This window comes from Perissodus microlepis, chromosome 14 (assembly GCF_051167445.1).
Source record: "Perissodus microlepis isolate ML-2025 ecotype Zambia chromosome 14, ASM5116744v1, whole genome shotgun sequence".
NCBI lineage: Eukaryota > Metazoa > Chordata > Actinopteri > Cichliformes > Cichlidae > Perissodus > Perissodus microlepis.
This window is the reverse complement of record NC_140474.1, coordinates 13,443,560-13,466,282: the sequence shown is the minus strand read 5'-3', so window position 1 is coordinate 13,466,282 and position 22,723 is coordinate 13,443,560. Positions and strand designations below refer to the sequence as shown.

The window sequence follows — 22,723 nt, the reverse complement described above, 5'->3', positions numbered from 1 at the left end:
ATCCACATTCTTTCCTTTGAAATCCAGTTATATAGTTACAAGTTTGTGAGAAAACAAGGTCACTTCTCTCTTAAGAGAGACGGTCTCCTTCACCGAAGCAAAAAAGTGCTCTAATACATGAAGTCCAGCAATGATACATCCACTTCAGAGTTAACGCTGCTTAACAGCAGCTAACAGAGGCAAAAACACCAGCGCTTATTAACAGTATTGCTGTCAATGATCAGAAGTGAGCTTCTCTTCAGATTCCTTTCATAACGTTTTGACTAGGATGTACTTTAATTGGCAATACATTGACATTAAATTGGGAGCGTGCTAATGTAACAGTTGCTAAATATGACCAGATAAAACTACTGGCCTGCGCTGCCACTCTTTCAGCCTTTGAATTATTCTGTGTGAAAGGATTGATGACCACCTTCAGTCACAACTAGACATGTCACTGCTACTCTAGTTGTTTTCTCAGTCGTGTTACAAGCATTATTCATCAAAATGCTGGCACTTTTTTGCGTAATCCCCCAAAATTTGGTATTTAAGTTCAGAGCTCAAGGTTACACTTCAGGCCTTTAACATTTTAATGAAATCAACAAATTCCAGACGTGCATCTTACAAGAAAAAAAACAGCAAATTATTACAAATTACTACACGAAAGAACATTGTGGTACTTGTGCTTGATAAACACCGGCAATTATTTATTGATTATCACACAAAAATTACTGGATAATTGCTATTTTCTACAAGTAAGCAGCAGGTATGAATTTGTTGAAGTACTTTGGGTTCGACAAAAGCTGTAATATGAGAAATGAACGTTTGAGAGGTGAGGATTTAGAGCCATTTTTCTCATTTATGAAGCGCCATCTGTTTCAGGGCTCAGAAAGCTGCACAACACCCTAAAGATATGGCCCTGTGTCTCTTTGACCTTCAACGGGGCATAGAGGTCTTTCAGAGAAGAACCAATCTGGAAGAAAAAGGTCCATTTGTGGACAGAAAGACTTGGGACAAAGGTTTCATTTTCTGGCAATGGTCCCCAAAGGCTCTGTCTGCAGTTCAGCTGAACTAGGCCAGCCTAGTCTCTTTTGTTTTTAATAAGTGATCCACTCTCTATGGATTCTTATCTACAAGTTCCATGAAAAACGTTGTCTAAAGTCTAACACATTTATTAGTTTTATGATGGAGAAGACTCTGCAATATTGTTTGATATTAATATAACACTGAATCGATGCATGGCCTTGCCTTAGGATGGGAAATTAGTCTCAAGAATAGCAGGCCAATTTATTTTCATGCTCGCTAGGACATGTTCTCAGTGTAAAGTTCAAAAATCACTTTGCAGACCTGCGTTAAAAACTTCAGGTATCCACATCCAGCATTCAGACAACTGCAAACCTGTCACATTTTCAACTAGTTGATTATTCAATTAAATCCTTTAATTCATCCAGACTCTTCAAGTATGAGTGTTCTTTTTCTCATCTTACGTAACAGTCAGGTGAATATAATAGAAGTTCTGGATGACACATGGAGATTAAAGCCCTCACAGTTGACCACAAGAGATTGCAGAGGGTGGTTTTTCCACTTTTTTAAAAAACTTTTCATCTGCTAAACCAATTACGGATTGAAAAAATAATCAATAAAAAATCTTTGCACTACCAAGGCTGTGAGCTGTGCTACAGCACCCTCGACACCTCCAACAGGTGCAGCAAATTTCAGCCTTCTTAATGAATCTTTGAGAAACAGCGAAACCTGGCAGATCATCAGAATCACCAAGCTGCTTCTGCAGTACTCGTGATGACAGCCCAAGTATGTTGGCTATTCGTTTGCTGACACGAGAGCATGAAGCCAACAACTGGATATTTATGACTTGATGAAATGTTTCAGGGTCAATTCTGAAAAGATACTTTTGGGAGTATCACTAATAAGTAAGACCAGTTTATTTCTTGCCCTGCCACCATACAGTCGCTGCAAACGACACTTTGCTTGTGAATATGCCGGTGCATTTGTGTCGACTGTAGCATGCTTGTTATCACGTCATCGCTGCTTTCGTCAGGAAGGAACAGCGTTTGAGGTTGTTCTGCTGCTGTGGCGTCTTTGATTTGTTAGTAAATTGCTGCTGATGGGTGCATTTTTATCATTGATGTCTACAATGTCCTTTGAGCTTCTCCACGTGTGCCTAGTTTATTTTCTGTATGTTGTCTGAGATGATTATGCTTTCAAAGATCAACATTTTTTTAGCATTAACTATATGGAAAATTTTGCTGGTTCAAACTGGCGTGCTAACACGTTCCAATTTCTTCTTTTGTCCAAAATGCAACAATTTAGTTTACAATACCACGACACAAAGAAGATGATTGGTGTAATTATTTTCTTGAAGACAGCTTTAATGATTCCATCGGCAATGTGTCACAGCACTCATCTAACGTTACCACATTTGTCAAAATAGTCGCGCATTTTCTGTTGGCCATCTAATGATCTAATCAAGTGATTATGTAGCTGTACATCTGACATTGTTGTTCAAAAAAAAGAGGCTCTCATAAACCAGACTACAATAAAAATAGATAAAAAAAAAACCTCACATTTACCCAGCCACTGAGCAGAGCCATGTTTGTCACTTGAGAGCAAAATAAGCCTGTGCTCTGCTGAGGAGGAGGATGGACAGCAAATGGAGAATTATGTAGAGTGTGCAACACACGGTATTATTAGTCCAAGTCTATTAAGCCTAATGGCTCCCCTCCTTCACCTCAGCAGCATGAAAACATTTTTTAGGCCACTGTGCTCTAAAAACCAACAAAAGCACTAATGCTTGGCAAACAAAACAGCCAATTGAAGAATTCATGATAAATCTGGAAATCTCTGCAGTAGATGGAGAGAGGTTTTCAAAACATAAGAATGCACAGATGATGAGCTGACCTGAAAGCTTCAAGGCTCTGGCTCCTTTTTTATTATTATTATCATCGTCATTATTCACATTACTGAAAAAAAAAACCCAAAACGCAAAGTTCACCATCATTACTCATTACCCAGTGACATCAATGACTATTAGATAGAAAGATAAAGAAATGCAAGAGCGTTCGCTACACAAAACATCATCAAAATAAAGATTAAACTGTTCAAGGGTGACATACAGGTTTAACCTAAGCAAGTTCTGAAGTCTACTCCATATGTGACGTGCAAAAGATGAGAATGCAGTTCGGATTATGGAGTATATTGGAATATTAAGTGTACTGTGAAACTGGACTGTAAGCTATATTTCTCAGTCTTAAAAGGATAAATAAAATAAAAGAACTATAGAAGCCTTCTAATCTTAGCAGCACTGCGATAATGGCACATGACCACATCACTGGCTTAGAAGTTACAGCTTCTGAAAATAATACAGTCTGGAATTAATTCAGAAAGGTGACGGCCAGATATCACAGATCTATTAAGAGTTCGGCAATTAACCTGAAAATTATAAGAGATCAGCCTTTTTGAAGCTGCAGCCTGCATGCCAACAGAGAATAACATCAGGTCACTGGCGGTGGCCAAGTGTCATGGCTGTGTTTTGCAGGTGGATCTTTTGTCTCTTGGCTAACCTGATTTACACTCCTCTCCTGCCAGATATACAGTGTAGCTTCCACGGTGAAGAATATTTATTCTCTACAGAGACATATAGTCAGCTCTCTCTCCCCCTCAAGCAAAGAAAACAATGTTCAGCTGCTGCTTCATGTGTGGTCAACAGACACCCACAGAACACAGCAGGCGGGAACAGGGCTAATGCATTGCCCGCAGTCTCACCTGTCGAGTCCCCATTGTTCCCTTATGACTAAAAATGCTGGCTCCATTTTCTCTGGTTTCAAATTTGTCCTGAGGAGGCCCCGGTACCTGTGCAGGCCTGCTGCTGAGGGATCAGGTTGCTGCCTCTGCCTCTCATCAGGGATCGAGGCGAGAGAACAAAGGAAGAGACGAGGGCCCAAGAAGGAGGGAAAGATTTATTTTGTTTTCAGGTGCTTTAATCCACTTGTGTAATTAACGACTGGCTCCCTAAAGAGGCACCACGCTGCTGAAGAAAAACCTTTCATGTTATAGATCTCTGATCTTTTAAAGCTGCACAAAGAAGGTGATTGTAGCCACCTCTAACTCCTAACTTAATGCTTCAAATTAGCATTTGGTCTTTTTTGGAGCTGTGATGACAGAGTTGAGCGCTAAAGTAGAAGCTAACACAAGAAGCTACAACAGGATTTAAGTGCACAAATACATACAAATAAAATACTGAAATTTGAGACTTTTCAATGGCTTGTTGGCCAAACATGAAGCCATAATGCATGGCTTTTACTTGCATGAACAATGGTCTAGTGGTCCAACCCTGTGACTTCTTTTAACTGAGATAACCAGCTATAGTCACCTATGTGGCATCCCGCTGTCAGGCAAAGCACGATGGAAACTTTAACCCTTATTATAAAAGTTACCACCCTACTTTGCTCCACCATGAATAGCTTCAAAAGATCAAAACAGCGTTTTTGTGTGTCCCATGCTGTAAAAACTCCTGCGAGTCTCAAGTGGCCGTTTGAGGAACTGCAATTGTTGGCGCTTCCTCACTGGGTTATTTTTTTTTAGCCCTGGAGTTGCAGCTAACAGCCAACACTCTTTATTTACAGATTTTATCAGTTTGGAGATTTGGTTGTTATGTTTGTTTGTTTTGTTTGCTCTTCGAATTGACTCTAAGTGGGCGGGAGTCAGCTGGAAAAAGATGACGGCAAATATTTACACACAGGTTTGAGCAAGCTTTAAATGAAATGTCACACATGCTACATCTGCTGTCCTGATGATTCAGCTCTAATTGCTAAACTCCAAAAACATTTGTAATTTTAATCATTTCAGTCAATCAATCATGAAATGTTATATTACCAGCAGTAACCGAGTGGAAAAAAAAGAATTTGCATTGTGGAAGTTAATTTAAGAGTGCCACCTTCTGGGTAAACACCACACGAGTCGTATCATGTCTTGCTTGCTCATGCTTCCTACAATTCCCGGAATACCTGTTGATAATCCTCAGGGAACAGGTGCAAACACTCTGCACCAGCTGCGGGTTATTCGTGTAGGTGGAACAAATAGCAGCGTGAGCGCCGAAATAATTAGCCCAGAGGACGACGCGAGTCCTGCTCCACATCTCAAAACGCAGGTTGCCTTGTGACTGCATTGCATTCTGGTCCATTAAGGACAATTGTTTTTACTCTGTTTCACTCTGTTTAACTAATGAAGGCAGTGTGTGATTGTGAGGGAGTGAAAAGGGGGAGCATATTTCCTGTTGATGTCTCAGACAACAAAAGTTTTCCATTAAATCATTAAATTAAAGTGAGTGCGGGGGGAAACGCGCGGTGTGTTGTCGCAGTCTGTGTTTGACCTGTGATCCAGTTAACGAGAAAAACATAGAACTGAGCAGCAAAACAGACAAAAGACAGGCAGAACCAAGTGCACAATGTCGTGAGTTCTGCACAATATAAGCATATATATTACAGCACAAATCAGACTTTTTGCATCATTATTAATCAACTATTGAGCTTTGAAGCTGGTTGATGAGAGACATAAAGATTTACACCATACAAAGAAAAAACTAAACATGAGGAAACTGCAGCACATTCTTGCATTTTTCCCTTTGATTAGTCAGTGAGTTTAATATGAGAATCTAAAAGAGAAGCATTGTCATATATTTAAATTAATTATGGTCAAGTTACTCTAAAATGCCGTCTCATTCGAGCACCAGTGACAGCACAATCAAAGCAGATGATCCAGCTTTGATTTAGCTTAAATTGCTCTCCTAACCTTCAGTGAAGACCTATAACAAAACTAATATCTGGGTTACAAAAAAAAAGAGTTCTTGTTGGTACTGGGAGTTGAAAGACACATAAATGTTTCCAGAAGGCTCAAAGACATTATGAAGGAAAACATAGGCACCTTTTTATATAGCATATCTGTGACACACGACTCCCATTATTGGCAGTGTCAGAGTCATTTTTCTCTGCGCGAGGCAGATTGCAAAGATAAAAGCACATTACAAGAGTGGTGATTATCACTCTAAACGACTTGCCATAAGGTTGCCTAGAAATTGATCTTGTGGCGTGATCGTTAGTCTTTGAAATGTTCTCCTCTACACACTCGACCACACGAGCGTCCTCTTAAAAAATGTCATAAATTGCGTCAGCAGACAAGCTGCATGGGTGCGGGGAGTGCTCTTAAGACTGCAGCGGGCTCGAGCGAACGGGTGGTAAGTGCACTCAGAAATCACATCCATTATGTTGTGAATTATGTATTTGAGGGGCGCAGGCCACGGGACCTGAGGGGAGAAGTGGTTGTGAGTTGCCTGCGGGCAGACTTGGGGCAGATCAGAAGAGAGCTCACTGTCCTGACTCCAAACATCCGCCATCAACTCCCATTAATGATGTACCATTAAAGGCAACATTAGGCCATTAACAAAGCACGGCCTCAACGCTTGCTACTTATCCATTAACCCCTCCTAATGCAACTCGGTCCCTAACATTTTGGCAATGACTTCATTCTTCTGTTTCCGGAAGAGCTTACATTAGCTCACCCAAGGGTCTGGCTTTGTGAATGAACAGACTGGATTTTTTATGTTCCCCGTCAGCAGGAGACGCTATCAGAAGCCCTAATGGATCGCCAAGTCTCGACCCTGTCACGATGACCGTGTTTCTCAGGCAAGATGTTTAAAAACTCCATCACCGTGAGGATATTAAAGTCCTCCACCGCACAACCTCTCTCCTCTCTCTGCTTTCAAAGTCATTTTCCTAAAAATAGACATGGCCTGCAAGCAAGTTTGCCGGACAAAAGGGATTATCGTATCATTTCTACCCATTAAAATGGAAAACTGGCCATTTCCGACCTGAATCTGTCTGCCATACAGATAAAGCTTATTTTAATTAGGGTTGTGACATGTGGAAATGATCGCACAACACCTTGAAGGCATTTGAAGAGGCGTAGGGTCAAAGTGAAGCATAAAACCTTTAAAAAAAAAGGAACAGAATTGCATTTAAACACATTTAAGACTCAAAAATGAACTGTTCCTACAGTGAAGTTCAACATTCAGTTTTTCATTTAAAAACACAGCAGAAATGTAAGAGTTTATTTCAAATGTTGCTTTTGTGTAGCACGCAGCAAGGCTGAAGTCTGTTAACTCTCAATCCAGGCAGTTCAGACGTGTGATTAGAAACTAGTCATTCATTTTTAATTATTTCTGAGCCATTTAAATGTGATAACATTCTCATATGCCAAGGAGCCTTCAAACTTCATTAAACTGAAGGATCCTACAAGCATTATTGAATTTGTCCTGCTCGCTCATGCCTAATGATGAGCTTGCATCCACACGCAACAACTCTGCTCCTAATCACACAGGCTTTGAATTTAAGTTGGCTAATCGTGCACTTGCTGAAACACTAATAAGAGTCTTTCTATTTTATTGGCCTAAAGTTGCGCTTCGTTTCAAATCCAAAGACTTTTTTAAAAATCTTTTGTTGCTTGCCAGTTGTTGGTCGTTCCGTGCTGAAACACATGGTAGTTTTACAAGTGAAACCCATGCATGGTAAAGAATCCCACGTTTACGCTGTGGCTAAGTAGTAGAAATAACATGAGAGGCAACATATGTCCTGAAAACACCATCTGCAGTTGCTGATTTTCAGCAACTCCTGCTACACTCCTGAATCTATCGCAGCTGTGATAACAGGTATCTGATCACATGGTTCTTATGGTTACATGCTATTTCGTCTGCGTTTGAGATGAGGCCTGGATATGCGGACGCGGTTTCTCCGAGGGTAGGACTTGCTTTTGGAAAACTTTATTTTTAGCCCGTTTAATTAAAATTACAGCCCTTCTTCCCATCTAGCGCTCACAGGAAAGTATAATCAGCCCAATTAAGGCTTCAAAATATAGTCACACGGATAATTAAATAAATGTTTACAGTCTAATAAAACAGATTTAAGCTTTAAAGGGGTGAAGTGATGGAGGCAGCAGTGAGTAGCTCTTCACATTAATGAGTAGAGCGAGCTTTGAATTTACTGACAAGTCTGAACTGATATCTGCAAATCTAAGCGCAAGGAATGGATCCTCAAATCCTTAAAACGTCCTCGATTTTTCACCCCTTCCCAGTGAGAGGTGTTAAGAGGGAGCTTTAAAATATTCCCGACACATTCAAAACAACCTTCTTGACATCAAAGTGCTCGTCGTTTCACCAGGTCTCTTCAAGAGGTATCACATCAGACAGGAGGTATCAGGTTTTTTTTTGCATACTGGCCATAAACCTGCCAGCTTCGCTCGCCTCAAGCAACTGAGCCAACTAGAGCAGGACTGACTTGTAGGGTAAGTGTCTGCTGTCTGGACTGGAGGCAGAACATCATTTGTAATCAGTTTTATTAATAGCATAAAAAGGTCCTCTGGAGTAACAGCATGCTGCAACGGAGGGGGAAAAAAGGAAGCCAGGCTGGTTCTGGGACAGGTGGCCAATTGGGTGGCAATAGTGGTAAATAGTTGGCAATTTTGATAGGCAAGTCACTGTCTGTGTGATTAGTCAAGTTAAAATCTGCTTCCAGCATTGAAGGTTAAGAACTTGCTGCTTTTCTCAGTTTTATGTACATGTAAATCGAATATCTTTGGTGGAGAAACACGCAATCTAAAGTTGTCACCTCGAGCTCTGTAAATGTCAGTTTTTAACATTTTCTTCAATCTTATTAATCAAAAAAAGGAAAATTCACAGAACATCTAGTAGTGATGCGACATTTTCTAACAGTCACTTAGCCCTGGCCAAGGCTTAAATCAGGACTACAACTACTGCTCATTGTTACAATCAAATTATGCTTTTTTTAATTAGATGTGTTATTATAACAATTGTTTTGTCCATGAAATGTAAAAAAAAAATCAACATTTTACTATAATATGAAAGAAAAGGGAGCACTGGTATTAAATATGAATTATCAAAGTAGATCGTTTTTAAATTTCTGCCAGTCAGCTAAGTCAATTCACAACTTCCCTCTGTTTTGTTTCGCTGTGAATAAATATCCTTTTGGCTTTGGAGTGTTGGCTCATCGAACAAAAACAGCGTTTTGGGCTCTGGGAGCATGTGAGGTTCTTTTGCCCTTTTATTGCGACGCATATTAATGATGACAATCACCAATGCAGCTCTCACTAATACTCATGTTCAGCAAATTACATATGCAAACCGACATAGCCCAACTGGAGGGGTCAAGATGGAAACATCCACTGAGTCATCAGACTAAAAGCATCCTCATTCTAGTAATTAATTCAGTGAATTATGATCTTTTTTATTATTATTTTGAATTATTACCCCAGCTGGCAGCTTCAGATTCCACTATTTACACAACTGCAATCAGCTTTTGTTCAAGTACCCGCCTGCCTGACTGCCTGTCCCACAAGTGCTCCCTCTCCTCTAAAAGCAGCCCCACCCAGTCCCAGCCCCCACACCTCCCTGAGCAGGAAATCCTTTGAACATTTGTAGCCCATTGATCCTGTGGGAGCAGTTGTGTTTACTATTATGCCATCTGTATGACCATATTACAGTTTCAGGTGGTGCCTGAGGATACCAATCAAACCTGCTGCCACAACACACCCCTCTTGAAGCATCCTGGCAACAAACCACACACAGCCTCTCATGGGAGCAGTGGAAGAAAAAATTTAAAAAGAAGAGGGGAGACAAATCAGGCCAGGAATCATACCTTTTCTACGTGGGTAAACAAGAATGCATCCACTTATCGATCTTAAAGTGCCTCATTAGATGCTGCATGAGGCATGGCCTAATATTTTCCCAACTCAAAATGCATGATGAATAGAAATATGTGCAGTGCTTTTATTATTGCATGAATTTAATTCACACCACCTACTTTTCCGTATCAATAATGTATGTCTTGTTACGCTGTAAACAACAGAAAATATTAACAGGTAGGCATTTCCATTTGTTCGGCAGATGGTTTTTGTAGCTTTCATCTCTGGTAATTGCCGCGGTAAGGCTGATACTTTTATATTAGTTGGGCAAAGAGTCGTGTATGCTGTTGTGCACTCATAATGACAGAACTGACCTTCTAACCCTTCATTGTGAAACAGAGCAAGCAGTGTTCCCCATTTCAATGAGCCAAACAGCCTGGTTGGTATTAAGAGGGCATGACGGTTTCAACTTGTGTCCTGCTTCAGGTTTTGACTCTAGGGGGGTCGTAAAGCCTCTGCTGGCTAAATAGAGCGGAGAGCAGTGGGAGGAATACATGGAATGCAGATAATACATACAAAGGATTATGTACCTGCTTGCACATCAAGTCTGTGTGGTTTCACGTTTAATACCCCTGGACCAACGTTCACTTTGATGGAGGACTGTGAAAAGCTGGAGATTAGCATTATATGCAAAAAATTCACCTACATTCAAAATGCATTTTATCTTTTGTCAACGCAAGGTCACCATTAGTGTTATGCTTCTTTTTTGTTGTTGTCTAAAGACACATAAAAGATAAAACTGTCACAACAAGCCACATCTGATTCTTTTGTTTGTGCCTTTTGTTTCTATGAGATGAGATAACCGCTCTTAGTTGATGTAATTCAGTATATGTCACAGTCATCTTGGTTACAAAGGACCTTTAAGGCATAATAATTTCATTAGCGGTGGCTATTACATTTTCTTCTTCCATCATGGCATGAGGAGAAGCTATACATCAAGCTAAGTGCTTTTAACCATCCACCCTACGGTTGCAGTGCTTCCGACACAACCTCACTCTGTTTCTTGTCCTGTGCAGTACATCCCAAACAAGCGCATAAAAAAGCCCTGCAGATCTGTCAGATAGTGAGATGTACTGGCAGCAGCAAGACATCCCGCTTCACAAAAAAAAAACCTGTCAATAAGCAAAAATGTGCCAACACCTCTTCTGCTACTGAAAGGTGTTCCAAATATGAGCAATGTGGCCTGGAGAGCTCATGAACAAAAGTCTCCATGGGAATGTTGTGCACAGACTATCCCCCTTCAAGCAAAGTGAGTCAACACACTGTTCAGAAAGACCTCCAAAACCATGTGCTGCTTCTGCTTCACGGCCAGACAAAAACAAGGTTTCGGGGTGAAGGCTTCCCTTGAAGTCCAAAAAATGATTTAAAACTGAACAAAAACACCGGGCTTGTCTGTAGGTTGCTTCGCCATTCAGTCCTGATATATAGAGAAGGCTGCTGACTTTCACCATCTAATGTCAAACATACACAATATCTTTGTCAAATACATTTTGTGTTACAAATTCTAACTAGCCCTAACCCTACTGGCCTCTTACACATCAGCGTGTCTGCTGCCCAGTATGCACCAATCTAAACTGTTGTTTGCATAACATGATCCAGGAAGACAATTCAGAAAAGATGTTGTGAAATATGTAGTCTTTACAATACTGCAGCACATGTAGCAGAGTAGCATGACAGCTGGTGTGGAAGCAACGGGTACCTCCATAAAGACCTGCTAAGTGGTTTATGAAATATGCACAATGTAAAAAAGATAATAACCTGTGAACCTGTCTTTTGTCCTCTTCAATATATAGTAACTTCTACTCCAATTATATATTTACTGTATATATAAAGAATACCCATGCAGGCAGTGATTACTTCCTAACGCTCAGTACTTGCATTGGTCCCAATGAACAAGTATCAGTAAGGCTATTAGGTGGCTTGAACTTTTGATGGCACCATCTTCTCCAATGGACCAATATACAAATGATCTATCTAATACGGTCCTAAAGCCAATATATTTTGACTTTTGACTGAGCAGGAAATGGGAAATTACTCATACACTATATGGACAAAAATACTGGGCTCCCTTCACACAACACCTGCAGAAGCTGCTCAGCCGTGGAAACCCATGCCATGAAGCTCGCGGTTTCTGATGTTAATGCCAGAAGAAGTCAGCAGAGCACTGGTGCCTTTTACGCGCCATGTGGCTCAGCACCACTTTGTGCCTGAGTTGCTGTGGTTCCTAAATGCTTCCATTTAGCAGTGATACCACTTAATATCTAGGGGGGGAAGAGATTTCACAAACTGACTTGTTGGTGACATCTTATTACAGTACAATCGCTGAATTCAGTGAGCTCTTTCGAATGACTCAATCTTATAAATGATTGAAGAGGTGCTTGATTTTATACACCTGTGGCTATGAGGCTAAAAACACAAAACAATTAAAAGATTAAGTGCAGCCCAATGCCTTTGTGCATGTAGTGTCTCTTTCGTGAATCCTTTCCTTTCTGTAATGCGCCAACATCAGCAAAGGGTGTTGACAAGTATATAAAGAACTATTATTTGTGCTAAACACCTGCTGGTATTGTTACTATGAGCATCGACGTATGTTGATGTATTTGGGCTAAAGCACTTCTAAGCTTTGTAAAGGCTGACAAAAAGAAAAGGCCTTTACTGTCTTCAGTTGTTGGTAATATAAAGAACATGCATATTAGGCGATGTAATGACCTGTGACGAAAAAATGCATTACACAAGCGACATCACAAAAAGAAATATAGCCATTCAACCATGATATCTATACAAATGCTGCCCCAAGGAGAAAGGTAACAAAGTTGTCCAATTATTAGAAACCCACTGGGAAATATTGTAGTCTGAACCAATACGCCTGTAAAAACAAACTCTGGCTGTGATGTTGTCTTGGTTTAGCGCATCCATAGGTGGTGGCTCTGTTTATAAATCAGCATGCTCTGGCAAGCCCTTCACAATAAGACAATCAAACCTGAGATTTTCATGAAAAGGAGTCGAAAATCCATTCAGCTTCAACCAAAACATCCCAAACCTACATTCTTAGCTTTTATTTTCAGCTCTCAATTTTTTATTTATTTCCTTTTATAAATTTTTTTGCATTTTGACCCTGAACATTTAAATGAGATCTTGGCATCATTATAAGAGGAAATGATGTATTATCTCTTCTATAGCTTCTACTTGTATGATGGAGGGCAGGAATGGCAGGGTAATGGTTTCTGGCATCTTCATTATTCAAAATTACACACTTCAAAGCTCATTTAGCAACATCCTCATTCTATAGGCTAGCCAGCAATAGCAGTAATGCAATTTTTTATGTGACAAGGGCCAGTGTTAACAAGCTAATAGTGAGTTTACTATTAAATATCCCTGCTGTTTTCCATTGTTACCACTTTACAGCAAAGCCACAGTAAAATTAAAAGTGATACATGCAGAGAATTTAGCATTTAGAGGATAAGTCAAGTCAATTATATGTATTTAAACTGTACCAGTGGGATATTTAATGCTTTGAAATTCTCTCCAGGAACACAAGGCTACTTGACCTCTTAAGTCGTCCCATTAGAAAATTAAGTACTGCATCCAATTACCAGACAAGCATCTCTTCACCTTCCTCGTAAGGTCTGGCAGCAGAGCAGCCAAATACTTAACAGCAAAGCAGAGCATTTTATCACGAAGCATCTAACACATCAACAAGTCATGCATCAGCCAAAGCATCGCTTGAGGGGTAGCTGCCACGCAAAAACCCACCACTTGACTCCTATGAATAAAAATTGAAGCTGAATGTCAGGAAACATTGCTGCAATTGCAGATGCATTAACAAAAAAAACAGTTTTGAATAACATACTGTAATCTGGTGTGAGGATTACAGTTTTTCTAACTTTTTCCAGGCAGCTGCACATTAGGAGATGCATGCCCAGGGGTCCAAATACAAATCTCAACTGGAACACATACTAGAATGAAAGAAGGTCTCAACCTTAGAAGGGAAATCACAAGTTCCTCATTTCATGGACTGATTTATATTTTAGGATTTCCCTTTATTTTATTTTATTTTTTTATAATTCAGCATATAATTTCAGTAAACAGTTTGAAATGTTTATCTTTCATGTTTAGCTAATTACTTCAGTTTGTCTAATTACTTTTCAAGTGTTAAACTACCTCAGGTTTCAGCTTGCTTATTGTAGTGGCAGCCTCGATGTGTATTTGACAAATCAGAGTAACATTAAAAGGATTTCTGAATCTTTGTGCACTGGAACTTTTCTCATCAAGCATACGTTAGTTCTCAGGCACCGCAAAGCCAAACTTAGCTGCAGTTCTCGATATCAGTAAGGATGTGGTTACGCTGATACCATTCAAAAGTCGAATTGGTTAACTCTTCTAAGAGGTGCTGTTTGAGTTGCTGTTGCCTGTCCAGTGTTGCTACACCTCTGCAAACTGCTTTTCAACCCTATTTCATACGAGATCCTCTGTTCAAGCTGGTTCTGACTTAATCAGTGTTGTATCTGTTATCTACTCCACATATGCAGGTGGAAAGGAGGGAAGGTCCCAGAACAGTGCCAGGATGGTTGCCGAGTAGCCTACTAACATTACTATGAAATATAACCATATTAACATTAACATTAGCTCGCAATGCTGTCTCAGAATGACATAACACAATGATACTTTTTTGGATGAACAAATCTGGATACTGGTATTTGCTTGTGCTGCTTTATTCGTTGGGTATGAAAAACACGTTAGCATGTATGTTTTTACTTTTACTATCACCCATCTCTTACTGGGTCACCTAGTCACCTACTTCTGCGTTTAGTTTTTCCTGTGCTTGTGGCCATATTCCGTCTTCTTCAGCATGTAAGGACAGTGTACACCTTGTAGACCTATGCTGCCCCCTTCAGCTCTAGAAGAATTGCAGCCTTGGTATGTGTACTGCCTGTGGTACCTACAGTAGCTTATGGTAACATCTCCTAATATGGTTGTTCCATATCCGCGGTAATACTGGTATATATTTTTTTATATGATATAAAAATATCTTATTGCTATAGCTATGTGTTTATGTTTCTTAGTGTGCAGAACAAGAAGACAAGCCCGGGCATGTCTGAGAGCGAGAGGGATGTGTCCGCTGCTGTTGAGCAACATCATCGAACAGAGCACAGTGCTTTCCAAAAAATGTGCGAAAATGTTCAGGTTAAACGTGGAAACAACAAACCTGTTTCACCACTCCAGGCAAAAACACATTATCAAAGGCAAACCAGTCTGTAAAGGAGGGGAGCGACCCAAAACTAAACAAATAACTCCACCGAGTGTCACCGGAGCACTCATTGTACTGCTTCAGTGACACTACATCAGTCTGCTCCACTGCTCTTCCTGTGAGAGGAAAAGCAATCAGTGGACTGAAATTACTGATGCATTGACACAGTGGAAAAGCAGCTGGTTAAAAAGGTCAGCCTAAGATTATTATATGACACTATTATACAGGTCCTGATGAGTTACAAGGTTAAATTACTTTAGTCATTGTTAAACAAGAGTATTAAGAGGTTATTTTATACTTTTACTGAAAATTTCCAGAGAGACACTACCTAGGCTACATTTGACTCATGCTGTGTCACTGGATGTTGTTGCTATATTGCTGCTGCTGCTGCTGGCACCTTGTTTTAGTAAATTCACAGTTTGAATCGGGCAGTTAATAACAGGATCCCACTGCAAAAGAAGGATGGAAAATTATCCTCATTTACGTACACTTATTAAACATTTACAACATTTTTCCCTATCTCATCAGAAGTATTTTTCCTGAAATATCGTGATATTCGGCCACCACTAACCCCTACGAAATAGTGCGAGCCGAAATCCTCCAAAGAAGATCTTTACAGAGATACCGACTATTTTTAAGAACAACCTGAAAATTCTTTCATTTAAAGAGTAAGGTACTCATCTTAGAAGCATGTGTTACACTGTTATAAAAGGTTCATGGTAGTCGTCAGTGAATTGACTCATTGGTGACTCAGAAAGATCTGCCAGTCGTTTAATTTTCCTGTTGTTTGATATTAAACACTGTCAGAATGATGGGCTTTTAATTCCAATCACAGATACGCTGTTGCTATCCTCTGTGAAAGGAAGTCGCCCCTGAATGGGAACTCCTGTCTCCTTACAAGTTCAGCCATAGCAGCATGTAATCAACGATAGCTTCAGGCACTGCAGACTGCTGCTGCAGTCTATGAAGGGAGGATGGTGGACATCAGCACAACACAAAGAAACAGCTTTTAAGATGGCGAGAATGTGAATACTGAGGTCAAACGCAGACAAAACCTCCCTGTTGAGTCCCAAGGGTGGAACGTAACCGGGAGCAGTGCAATGTTTCATGACTGGAAAACTGCTAAACAGCGTCGGAATGAATAGAGTAACTTCTCAGTATTGCAAAAGAGCTTTGGAGCCAACAGAGGGTGATTCAGAAATGAATGGGAAGACAAAACTCTGTGTCGTTTTATTAGTGGCCCGAGGCTTGGAATGAATGTTTCACCTTTAGCACAAAAGCTGTGTCAACCTGTCTGGCTCCCTTGAACCGCAGACAAAGAAAAAATATAGGTTTGATATAACAGAAGCCTTCTATCTTGCTCAGTGTCTCTTGTATATATAGAAAGAAGCAATGAGGTTTTATGAGAGTGCAGGCATAAATATCAGAGGTCCATCACTGACCCCCTTTTAAGGGCAGGAGGGACATCCTGCTACTGGTAGCACCCATGTGGTGAGACTCTGCTGTCAGTGGTGCTGTGGCTTTGTCTTTCTTTTACCTACAGGATAAATTTGAATAAGGAAAAAGTAGCCCATTAAATGTAATCTACAAAAAAACAAAGGACACATAAGCAGCCACCATGTGGCTTCCCATATACATGTGTCCCTTTGTGGTATTCCTAAAACCGAGGTCAGCTCATTAACATCACAGTTAATGGGAGAGGGGGTGCCACTCAAAGAATTCATTAAAACAGAGCAATAACGCTAATGGAGGATTTGAACAAAGATCCAGGCCCTGTTAAAGATGGGTGTGGCCACGGGCTTTTCAAATGGAGGGGAGACGCTTCCCCCAGTCAGGTTGCACATGTGAAGCATCGGGACCGACAGCAGCGACTCTGTGCCCTCTCTGAGGGGTGTGTGCTGTTCCATATTAATGACAAAGACAGCAGCGGGAGCAAGAAGTCGCTATCATACACTCATTTGTTTAAAAAGAGCCAGCGTCACAATACAGTCAGTGGGAGACCACAGGAATCAAGTGAAAGCTGAGGGATGCGTCAATGACAAAAGACCGAAACAACCTCACTTTTAGTCCCCGACCCAAGGACCAATCTCGGGTGCCGCTCCTCGTGCACATCAATGGGGGCTTTCCTGCATAAACAAGGAAGAAGCACCACTGCATTGCACAGTTATCACTCTCTCATGTTGTTAAGTCTTCCTATATAACTGAAACAATGGAACTTTGGTGCCTCTTCTCAGATAACAAATAAACCATTATTTAAACGACAGTGACAAACAAGAGAAAAGGGGGGAAATGAGACATTAATCTGTCTGGTAAAGTATCATAAAGACTCCTCTCACTTTATTTCACTCAGTGTAAGCATGCGAGTTGTAAAGCGGAATGTATAAAAAGTCAATAAAGTGCTAAATTTAAACAATTTTCTGAACCTGAGCAGTTAATTGAAACAAGAAATGGACAACTGAAAAGGCAATTTTGGCTGAGATTATAAAAATGGAATATATCGCACACTCAGGCTCTGAAAGTAGGGCAAGCCAATCACCAAAGTGTAATTAAGATTCACTTGCTGCTGTTTTACTGATAATCCCTTGTGTAAAACTGTCACAGGCGAACAAAAGACCTTTTTCCTCATTGAGTCATTGCCTGAGAGTGATTACTTCTGCCACCCAAGTCCTTTCATTTTCTCAAGGCAAAGCCACTCATACATCTCCCAGCTTGGCCAGTCCAGCAGAGAGGGAATTGCTCTCTCTGACATGTAGGAAGCTCAGCATGTTCACGCACTCACCCATATTTCTCGACGCTGTCGCGCTACATCTAATCTGAAGGTGAAGTTTGGTTTGGCAATGACATTTTAGAAGGAATTAAAAGTATTGCAAAAATCTTTAAGTGAATAATAGGACTGCAATTTGAAAAAGTTATCATTAAGCTTAGAGACGGGAACAAGCTGTTCTTGCAGCAACTGTACACACAAACAGGAATCATAAAAAGACCACCCCCCCTTCCTCCCCGCACTCCTCCACCTGTTCAGTGTCCTGCTGGGGGCCGAGAGAAACCAGAGTGTGGTTGGAGTGCGCCTCTGTGTGTGTGGGTGTGCACCGCTGCAACCCTCTGCGTGAGGGGGGCAGAGCAGACAAAGACCAAAAAGAAATTAGTATTACACTGTTTCTATCGAACTGCACTACATTAGAAATACAAATAGCCGAGCTCTTTTTTGCACCACTGAGCAGTAAAGCTCTCGGTGTACTGTATGTGGGTAGGCTCAATGCACCACGCCATATGGTACGGATGCACATTTGTCATAAGCATCGTTTCTCTGGGGACAAGCTAATGCACCGGCCTGGTTTCTTAGAAACTGTAACATCCGAAGCCTTTTTTTTTCTTCCTCTCACAGAAGTAGAGCAGGTTAATGATCGCCTTTTATGTGAGCTTTCCTAGTTTAAGATTTGCAATGAAACCCTGCTCTTTGCTCTTTCGTGACACATCAAAGACTCTAACAGCTTTAATTTCATCGTAACCCCGGGTTATTTTAAGTTTCACGCAAAACTTCCATCTTTATTTTTAGTTATTTTGGAATTTAAAACGTCGTTTAAAAAGTTGTGACTGCTTATTCCAGCGAGATCCTCACATTCCCGCAATAAAGGCCTGCTGCCAGGGGCGCTGTTAGGAATTCTGCACCCCCCGTTGGGAAGTGACACTGGCCTCTCCACCATAATGCGGCTCTAATTTACAGTATGACCTCGCCTGTCTAAACGGCCCTCTCTTGTTTGAGGAGCCCTTTTGTTTTGTTTTTTTCCCCTTCTCTCCATCAGCAGCAGCAGCTCTGCCTGCTGCTCAAACTTCCACTTCTTATTCTGATCGAGACCCGAGGAGCACATGATGCACACAAACAAGCGCACAGAAACCTAAGTCTCTTGTGTGAACATCTGTCTCTTTCTTATATCTCACTTGCTTTGTGCTTCTTGGGTGAGTAATAGCATCTGCTTCACTTTATACTCAATAAAATGGTCTTTTTTCATCCGAAACACAAGAGCACTAACTGTGTGATACCAGACAAGATTCCACTTCACACTTTGGCTCCACACATACGACTGAGAGTCCTTTTGAGAGACATTATGAGACACCAAATACGGGTTAAGCATCCAGCAGGATAATAACTTATAGATATCTCTTTTGGGACTATTTGAAGCATTCCTATTATAATAAGTGAGATATATTATGGATGAATGGAAGGTTTGCTCCCTTTATTGGCTTAAGATGTTGCCATTCAGATTACTCCTATTTGATGGACCAAATTAGGCATTTAAATTTAGCTGATTGTCTTCCTTTGCCATGCATTTGCTCTACTTTGATTACAGAATGGGATTATGTTCTCTACATTTGCAAAAACGTGGCCATTTCCAGATTTTGATCAACAAATGGCTCAGCCACTCGAAGAGATTAGGCCTCAAATTGACAGCAAGTGAAGTGCAGATGCAGGATTTCTATTCAAAGCCATGATTCGCTTGAGTTGTCGTCCTTCCCTTCAATGCATCTGAATTTTGCATGAAGGAATACAATACTTTCCAAGTCACAAAGAAATCTCTTTTCAAAGGAGAAACTACCACAAGCAGTCTTCAAACATCGAGAGGAAGCCGCCTATAAACAAGATGAGACGTGCACAAGCGCCCAAATGAACACTTGTACAAAATCTTACATGTAACTCAAACATACAATTAAAGCTGCTTTCTTTTTTTTTCTTTCCTCAGGAATTAACATCAAAACGCTTAGGAGACAAGTCCTGACACAACCTAGTTAGAGATGAAAGAAAGGAGAGTGAACCCATCTCCGGTGAAATTGGGTGACCCCTTCACCCCCTCACCCATCCCTCAACAGATTAGTCCATTAGCAAAAAAAAAAAAGGGGGGAGAGCCCCACTTGCCTGACAAGTAATACCAGCTGTGGCACGGAGCACTGTCTGTCTGTTCAGGAGGGGAGGTGAGGAGGGTGGCGGCGGTGGTGGTGGGGGAAGGGTGGAGACAAGGCGGTGAACAAAAAACAGATGCATCTTTCTGGAATATTTGTTCCAGGTCTAATTCAGGACTCTCTCCCCCCCTTCTGTTGTGTCTGGTAGCAGCCATGGCTCGGCCTTCAGCGAAGCAAATATAATAAAACACAGGCTTGTTTTTTCATTACAAGTATTGATGCAGTTTTTATTGCAAATCCAAAACTCAATAAACACCTTCAGGCAGATTCTGCTCACACTGAGCAAATTGGCAAAAGAAAACCGGACAAGTTTCGCTTCACCTTTTGCCCTCTCTCCTTCTCGCCAACTGTGGTCTAAGCAAACGCACATGTTTTCACCATCACTTGAGGCCACATGTGTAAATACGCAGCAGCGTGGACAACCGTAAAGTCTGCCCTCATTACCCACTCAGAGCACTCTCCTCCAGTGCTCTGAGCACACGGCACTGCAGCGGCACAGCCGTGTAAAAACACTTTAAAAAGCCCATTCGTTTCCTCTCAAACAAACCACCTGAGCTTGACTGACAGGTGCTGCATGGTGTTAATTTACAACAACAGGCGCCACCCTTGTGTGAAGAGGTGAAGGGGAGCAGGGTGATATGAGCCACTCCGCCCCTTTCCTACCCAAGGAAGAACTTGAAAGCCTATGGATTTGCCTATGGCCTGGCTGAGTGACACCAACACATGGTGCTGCTACCTGTTGGCGTGACAGAGGAGACTGTATGGAAATCTACAAGCACACTACATACCACGCCCAACATCAAGAGCACGTTCTCAAAAAAAGAATCATCCTTTGTCATGGTTTCATCACCTTGAGGGAGGGGATAGCGAAATCATGAAAATGAGACAGCGTATTGTCTGTCTTGTCTTAATGTTGGTTTATAATGGAGCACTGTAACAAAAAATAATTTCCCCCAGGGATTAATAAAGTATTCTGATTCTGATTCTGAAAATCCAGCTTAAAAAAAAACACTGAAAGCACAACAGCTGCACTGAAATCACACAGAAAGTTCCAAATTTCTCTGCTAAAACTTAATCACTTGTGCAAGCCATTACAACTGCCCACATCCCAGTGTAATTACTAGAAGGAGCCTGTCAGAAGTGCTTCCCTCCACCTAACAGACAGCCCATAATTAAAATAAATCATACAGGATGTGAGCCAGCATCATTCTGCTCAGCAGCCCGTGTTAACAGAACACACACACGCGCACATAAAAGAATGAGACATGGTGGTGGTTATGACATCATGGCTTGAGCACATGTTAACACTGGGTGAGGATGACCACCTCACAATGGGCAGTTTATAGAGAAGAAAAGTCACTTTTAAAGACATGATCTGCATGCGGAGGACAGTTTTACCTCGAGGTGAGGAGTTTTAGGAAACTACTTAGTAATTTATTTTTTTTAAACAGATTACATACTTAAGTTGTTCAGAATTTAACACAATAGAGAGAGGAGGTCACGAAGTTTGTGGCTCATAGGAAGCCCATTTAGTTTCTTTTCTTAAAGAAAGGGGACGTGTTAGTAGCCTGGTGAATCACATGCTACTACATAAAACTGTACTGCAGGCTACTAACTTATAACTACGAAACACCCACATTCCCGTTTCCTTCTCTCCCCGGGAATGTGATCGATAAGCCCCGGCTGAAGTTTTGGAGGCACCTGCGTGCTGCAGGTACGGGACTTTCCCCTCGTACCTGCGGCTTCCAGCGCCACAGCTGCCCGCTCGGTGAGACAATAGCTTACCTTGGCTGAGAAGCGCGATGAGGAGGAGGGCAGACGCGTAGCCGGCGGACAACAAGTGCATCCTTGCGAGTTTCACAGATCCTCAGTGGGCTCTTCCAGAGGTTTGTTTAAAAACACACACACAGTTTGGTTTGAGTTTTTTTGTTTTGCGTGTTTTTTTGGTGGATTGATTTAAATCGTCCTCGGGAGCCTGGTGCTGCACAGCCGCAGTTTCACTTCTTTTTGGCTCTTGTTCCAGCGTGGCATGTGCTCGCCAACTCGCGCTCGCGTCAGTTCTGGTGGAACAGGTAATTGTGAGGGGCTCGCGGACGAGCGCGAGGGCGGGGGATACTGTCTGCAGCTCCGCCCCTGAGATACCCCCCCATCCCTTCTCCCTCTTTCCACCCACTCCACCTTCCCCTCCTGAGCCAACCACCCTCCCACCACCACTTCCTCCCTTCCCCTCCAGCAACATCCTCCCTCCCCTCCTCCTCTTCCTCCTCCTCCTTCACCTCCTCCCACACACAAGTGCACCCCACCCCAGCTCTTTCTTTAAGACCCCCCTCATGTCTCCCCTTGCACCCCCCCACCCCTCTCCCTCACCCTCCTTCTCTCATCTGAAACTCCTATTTCCCTCAAACCCTCCCACCCATTCTCTCTCTTTCCAACAGTCACCACCATCCTGACTGCACACACACACACACACACACACACACACACACACACACACACACACACACACACACACACACACACACACAAAGGGAACCCTTCAGTCAAGCAGCACCTCAGACTTTTTCAAAAAGTACACAAACACCCACCTGCATTTTAAACTCACCCAGCTTTCAACTTGTGTATTATTTAGCAGTTTATTAGGAGTGGGCTGTTTTCTCAGCGAATCAATCAATCAACCAGCCGGTTTATCAAACATGAGAAATGCCAAGGTGACATTTTCACTTCTTCTAGTTTTGGTCCAATCAATGGATCCAAAACAGTTTACGGTGAATCAAA

The 22,723-nt window shown here is 41.6% G+C and overlaps 1 protein-coding gene across 2 annotated transcripts in view; it reads right to left on the bottom strand.

Moving 5' to 3' along the window:
• Positions 1 to 22,073, bottom strand: part of LOC146373561 (CD166 antigen homolog) — a 45,948-nt gene extending 23,875 nt beyond the window's left edge. The window contains exon 1 of one of the 2 annotated variants that reach the window (XM_084950908.1): positions 21,734 to 22,073. In XM_084950908.1, coding sequence (XP_084807034.1) covers positions 21,734 to 21,794 — 61 coding nt within the window. In that variant the 5' untranslated portion in view covers positions 21,795 to 22,073. The remainder of the gene's footprint in view (positions 1 to 21,733) is intronic. The other variant, XM_084950909.1, reaches the window with a different exon arrangement.
• Positions 22,074 to 22,723: the final 650 nt, after the last annotated feature.